Source organism: Morus notabilis, unplaced genomic scaffold, assembly GCF_000414095.1.
Source record: "Morus notabilis unplaced genomic scaffold, ASM41409v2 Scaffold179, whole genome shotgun sequence".
NCBI classification, from domain to species: domain Eukaryota; kingdom Viridiplantae; phylum Streptophyta; class Magnoliopsida; order Rosales; family Moraceae; genus Morus; species Morus notabilis.
Window position 1 is genome coordinate 66,619 of NW_010360916.1, and position 6,754 is coordinate 73,372.

General features: G+C 37.3%; 1 protein-coding gene across 1 annotated transcript; it reads left to right on the forward strand.

The window, feature by feature from the left end:
* The first annotated feature begins 5,696 nt into the window (after positions 1–5,696).
* On the forward strand, positions 5,697–6,482 carry LOC112091503. Its single transcript, XM_024165317.1, has 2 exons — positions 5,697–6,011; positions 6,087–6,482. The coding sequence occupies exons 1-2, from the start codon at positions 5,697–5,699 to the stop codon at positions 6,480–6,482; spliced, it is 711 nt and encodes a 236-aa protein (XP_024021085.1).
* Positions 6,483–6,754: the final 272 nt, after the last annotated feature.

Consider the following 6,754-nt stretch of genomic DNA (forward strand, 5'->3'; position numbering starts at 1 on the left):
ATATATATATATATATTACACAACACCAATATGCTCACTATATTGAGCTTTATTTCAAACATCACAAATACGCCTCACATCATTTCTTGTATATGGTAATAATATAGTCAGAAAAACCAACATATAATATTACCATTACATAATTGGCGATTTGAGTTTATTTGTTTACATAATCATTCTCATTAGTTACTCATAAACTTAAGGTGCTATGTGAAACCCAATGTTTTCCAAAAACACGTCGACATGTCCTATCAATCCAATAATTGAGCCACTTTGGATTGGGAGATTGAAAGTTCTTCCACTTGTAGGTCCATATGGTCCATAGGTTCTGATATTAGTCTTGAATGTTAAAGATCTTATTACTGGAACCAAAATCACAGGTTCAGTGTACCGCTCACTTCGATTATCTACTCATCTGGAAAGTTTGGAGTAATCTGAATTCCAAAGGATATACCAAAATATAAGTAGACTAAAAGAATATTATATTATATGTGTATAAGAGAAGCATTTATCACTTAACAATTATATATTATGACATTCGATAATTTCTTCTTAGATGAGATAGGAAGTGTTTTGCAATCGAGCTTTTGGTTTCGGAAAATATAATGAGTCAATTATATGTTTTACCCCATAATCACTAAATCTCCTAATTCTACATTTTTAAAAAACTCTACCCCTTTCATTTATGTGAAATATTTTCATCACAAATTGAAAAGACTAAAGTACCCACTGATTATTGATTATAACCTAATGGATCATACTATAACTGACGCCGGTGGTCGGAGGTCGGCAGCCAGTGTAATTTGTCAGGTTATGGATCATAACCTGTCAGGTTATGGCTTGAGACCCATTGGTGGCCGGTGTAATATGTTAGGTTATGACCGGCAACCGGCCGAAGACCTACAGGTGGCCGGTGTAATCTGTCAGATTATGGATCATAACATGTCAAATTATGGCCGGAGACCCACCAATGACCGGTGTAATCTGTCAGGTTATGGCCAGCCGGACGAGAGACCGCCAGCATATCTTATAATTTACCAATGGACCATTAAGGGTAACTTTAGACTTTTAAAAATATTTAATTTAACTATTTTCATTGTTTTAATGGTAAAATGATAGAAATCAATGAGTTGATCTTTAAGGGTTAAAAACAAATTGTGATACCTATTTGAAGGATGTTTCTCTTATTTTCTCAAATATAATAGATGCTTGCTAAGTGCTCAAATTCCAAATATGTGGCACACAATTTTAATATATATGTATATGTGTATGTATATTAATGGATCTATGCTGTAAACATAAGCTCATATTTAAGAATGCGTCTACAAAGACATGATAGGGTAATGCCACATTATAGCTTAAAATTAGAATGAAGAAATGAATAAGAACTAACCTTGGCTGATGTGAGGCCTCCAGCTAAGCTAGATGTATGATTTACTCCTTCGATGAGCACACCATTCAAGTCGTAGTTAACTTGAATGCCTGCAATGGCGGAAGAGGAATTATAGAAAAGGTTGATTTCTCTAATTCCGGTGTACAGACCGTCATCAAAAGCCTGACCTAAGATGCTGCTGCCTCCCCATGGTCCTACTGTTACAGTCTGGCTTTGTTGATCGTTTTTAGCTTTCTACAAAATATTTTGCGGGGGACAATAAGAGATCTTCAATATATATTATTTGCAATCTTAAGAGTATGTTTGGTAGGAAAGAAAAGTAGAAGGAAGGAAGAAAGTGGAGGGATTTTGGGAGGAAAAATGAAAATGTATGTTATTTGATAGGAGAGAAAAGAGAAAGGAGGAGAAAATTGAGTGACAAATAATACATGTAGGCCCACCATTTTTTTTCTTTTCACAAGTGAGCAGAAAATGGGATGAAAAATAGAGACAACTCATTAAAGTGAGCAAAGTTACTAAACTACCATTTTCTCCATCAACATCCAAGTAAAAAATTTAAGGGTATAAAAATAATTTACGAGTAAGATTTTTTCTTTCTTCTCAATTTAACTTCTAATACCAAACAAGTGAAAGTAAGCTCATTTTCTTTTTATCTTCTCATACCAAACAACATAAAAGAAAATTAATTTCCTTTCAATCATTGTTATTTTTCATCACTTTCATATTTCATTTTTATCTTATTTTCTTTCCTTCCTACCAAACATAGCATAAGACTCAACTTCAAACTTTCTATGAAACGTCTACGTGTATTTATATTTGATAAGCAAATCTTCGATACGACAAACCAATAACAACAACAACAACAATAAAAGGTCCTTGATTAGAAGATAATGCGTAAATGAACCATTTTAAAATTTTGAGTTTTACATTTTTTTTTTTCATTTTTAATAGATATATGACTAACGACAAATGGAAAATGACAAAAATGCAAAGATGAGACTCCAAATGAGGCATGTCGTTTTTTTTTGTTTTTTTTTTCCTTTTGAATCGCGGTTTGTCTTGACTATTAGAGTTTTTATTATATACATATGTGGGGGTGAGATCTTAATAGATATTAGAAGTTGTTTAGTTGAGAGATTCGTTTCCTGATTTGAATTATGGTTTGTGATTTGTTACAGTATTTTCTTTTATAAAAAATATATGTAAATTAAAAATAATTCTAATCACATAATTTTAATTCATGAACCAAACGTCTCCTTATTTTATACAACTGATAGGTATTTTACTCTGATTCTTCAATGACAATAAATTTTTTGTCAATTTTCGGATATATTGTTCTTTGATATGCTAGAAAATATTATTTTTAATCTAAATAATCCGAATTACGCTTTGCGAGATATGATATGATATATATATATATATTCTTTATTCTCTACTAAAACCTTTTTTTTGGATAATTTTAAGTAATTAGTAAAGAATCTATCATATCTCTTAGACCGATAACGAGATTACAAAATGCTTTTTTACGGCTATATTCTAACACGCCAAAATGCAAGATATAAAAAAATCATCACCAAATATGGTATCGCTGAAGAGTTATGATACAATTTCTATTAAAAAAAAAAAAAAAAGAGTTTGATAAGGGGCCTCACAATAGAGTTGTGCTTTAGGTGGTCTTCAAAAACAGTCATCCTGATCGGGTTCTGGTTGATACCATTTGGCAAGGACCACTTGCCGGTGTAGGCGGAGGAGATGGAGAAGAGGACGGCGAGGATGAGGACGGAGAGAGAGAGAAGGGAAGAGGAAGCCATCTGCATGAAAATATTGGAAACTGGATATTTGGATGTGGAGTTGTAAGGGCTATATATAGAGATATAGCTGCTATATATAGACGACTCATGGGCTCAGTACTGGAAGAGAGTTGTAAAAAACAAAAAAAAAACAAAAAAGGTCTGAGCATGCTGTACTATTGTAGTAAGGGCACAATGAATATGTCCCTGCATACGCATACGTCATGATTCAAAATTTGAAATAACAATTCCCCAACTATTTAAGTTTTAAAAACAGTAAAAATTAAGGGGTTGTTTGGTTTATCAGTTTATTTGAGAAAGTCCACTCGAGTTAAGAAATAAAGCCCAAGTTGTAGTTCGGTTGTGCAAAACTCGAAATGGAACTCAAAAATTTTTTCGAGTAAATACCCGGTTTTTGAGTTCACCTTCTCCCTGCCACTTGAGTTATTTCTCTGCACTTCTACAGTGCAGATTCCTGCACTTCCCGTTGCAAGCTTTGTTGCTTTCTTCAGCTTTTCTACACTGCAAATTCACGTGGTTCTCCTGTATCCTTGATTCGAAATCGAATGACCCAGCGGGTCTGCTCCTCCAACGTTCATCGATTTCTGAAGCCCTCAATCCATTGCCCTATTTTCCCCTAATCTCCGGATTTCGAATCCGCCGCAGACACTATCGACCCCCCTTCCGCATGTACCGTGACCCCCTTCCTCTACCATTGTCGTCTACTATTACCCCTTCAAAACGGGGAAATTTGTTGGGACAACGTTGGTGCGGCGACCTAGGTGGGTAAACTTCCTCCTTCGATGTAGAGGCAACGGTGCACGCCGTAAAACTGTCCAGCCGAGACGTCAATCCTACTTCCCTTACCTCTGTCGCCGCCGGTACCTCAGACTTGCTATCCCTTCCTCGTATTTGGGGAATCTCCAAGGGAACCACATCTCCTCCTCCATAGGCTCGAATTCGGTAAGTTTTTTCCAAAACCTTATGTTCAGTTTATGGAAAATATTTGTGGTGGTTTCTAGATCCAAACCCGAACAGTAGTATTTGTGAATTCACATGTTCTTCTACTGGCAAAAAAAAAAAACATTTGTAGTTAAATTTTTTGGTGATTTCCGCCTCTAGATTTCATCGGATCCCTTGTATTTTGGAACCCTTTTTTGTTAGTTTCTGAAAAAAAAAAAAAAAAAAAAACCAACATGTTCTTCTAGATGGCATCTCCGTGAACCTACGTTGGCATTTCTGGGCATTTTTTCATGTGCTTTCAACCTCTATACTTCATCGGGCACTAGTATGTTGGACCCCTTTTTTGTAGTTTCTGGAAAAAAAAAACTTAAACTGTTTCCAGTGATTTCTCTTCTAGATTGCATTCAGATAGCAGTTCACCCGCTGCCATTTTTGGCTATGTTCGTATTGTGTAAAAACCAGTGGCTGTTCTGGTGCTTTTTTGGTCTTTTCAGCCTTTATACTTCATCGGGGCACTAGTCTGTTGCAACCCCTTTGAGATTGTGGAATATGTCATTTGCATTTTGATGTGCCCTGTTGATCTCTAACAGCCCTAAATGTTTGCCGGTCACCAATTTACCCATCTTCACCCTACCGTAAGCGTTAGTTTCTAGTAAAAAAAATAGAAACTTATTTCTAGTGATCTCTCTTCTAGATTGCATTCAGAGAACAGTATCTAGAGGGCATTTTTTGCCTATGTTGGTAATGTGGAAAAAACAGTTGCTTGTGCTGGTTATTTTTTTGGTGCTTTCAGCCTCTATACTTCATCGGGGCACTAGTATGTTGGAACCTCTTTTTGTTCAGTTTCTGGAAAAAAAAACCAGAACCTGTTTCCGGTGATTTCAGCGTCTAGACTTCATCACACGCTGTGAATGCTTATGTCCACACCTGCTAGGTTAGCTACATTACGTACCTTGTTCATCTGTTAAGAATGTTCTCTATACAATGCATCGTTCTATACTTACATTATTTGGCATCGTTTTTTAATATTGTTCTCATATGTACATTTGTAAATCCTGCTGTGCAGTTTCTGGAAAAAAAAAACAGAAACTGTTTCTGGTTTTTTCAGTTTCTAGATTACAATTCTCCGTGGCTATGATGATATAATTGTATTTAATGGCCTAGTCCCGTATGTCGAGTGATATTCTATGGCTGGGTTAGTGGTTGGTTGCCAGTTTATCCCATTACTCTTCGTTGGTATGGTTGCTTTAATTCACTTTCAATGCCTTGCTTGATCAATATGCCGACATTAGCTAAACCTTAGGCAGCATATTGGTTGCCGGTTTATGCATAACATCATGGCATAAAGTGCATGAGAAACCTACCACTAAGATTAATTAAACATAAACCTTGGTAGCCTAACTGTCCTAGCCTTGGATAATGCTCTATAATAGGACGATGATTGGCCTTTACACAAATCTGAGCCTCCTTCCAACATCCGAGCTCATTAAATGAATTTTGTATGCTATGTACATATGTATTGCTACCATTATGGTATTGTCAATACATAGATGGCGAAAAGGAGAGATAAAGATGTAAATTGGAGCCCAGAAGCTGAGGAACAACTGCTTAGATGTCTAGGTGAGTTCAATTTATTGAACTCTGTCGGTACCACCCCTCACCGAGATAAATACACACAATGGGCGGCGGAGCTAAGTGAGCATTTTACCGTTCCCCTAACTTGGGACAAAGTCAAACAAAAAGCTAGTAGACTGAAGAAAACGTTTGATGCTGAGTTTCTACTTCGCACTGCCACTGCACTTGGATGGGATCCGATTGAAAAGAAACCCACTTGCACTAACGAGTATTGGCAACAATTTATCAGTGTAAGTTTCTAATAGTATATGCCATTTACAATTCAGTGACCCTTGTTGTATTAATATTTGCTGCTCCATTTACAGATCCATCTCGAGGTTGAAAGGGCGAGGAAGAAGCCCTTGTTGGATTACGATCTATATTATTGTGCGTTTGCCAATACTCGGGCAAATGGGGCCTTTGAGTATGGTCAAGATGATGAGCAACCACAACATAGGTCCGGCAGCCCCACTGATCGAGGAACAACCAGTTTCAATGATGGTGACGATGTTCATCCTACAGATAGAAGACATGGCATGCACAGAGAAAGCCGCGGACAACATGCACACTCACCATCGCGAGTAGTACATAGACGGTCAAGCCGTAGCTCTTGTAGAGCTTGGCCTAGCTATATAGAGCGTGTCGTGGATCGCCTCGTTAATTCGATAGAAACAAGCAGTCGGTCGCGCGGTATAAGTGCATCTGCGAACATGTCGGCTTAAATTGAAAACGTTCAGGATCAATGCATGGACTTATTGGCAACGTTGGACATCTCCCAAGAACAATATCTCTTCATGTTCAACTTTATGACTATGGAGCCTAGGTGGCAGCGTCCATTCCTACATATGCCAGAACACCATCGGCTTGTGTGGATTCAGCAGACTATGGAGCAGTGTACAACCCAACAAGTTGCTCCTCGGCCGCCACAACAAATGCCTTCGTCCTCGTACTTTCAGCCGAACACGCAAGCGAACCCTGCACACGGCAACACATG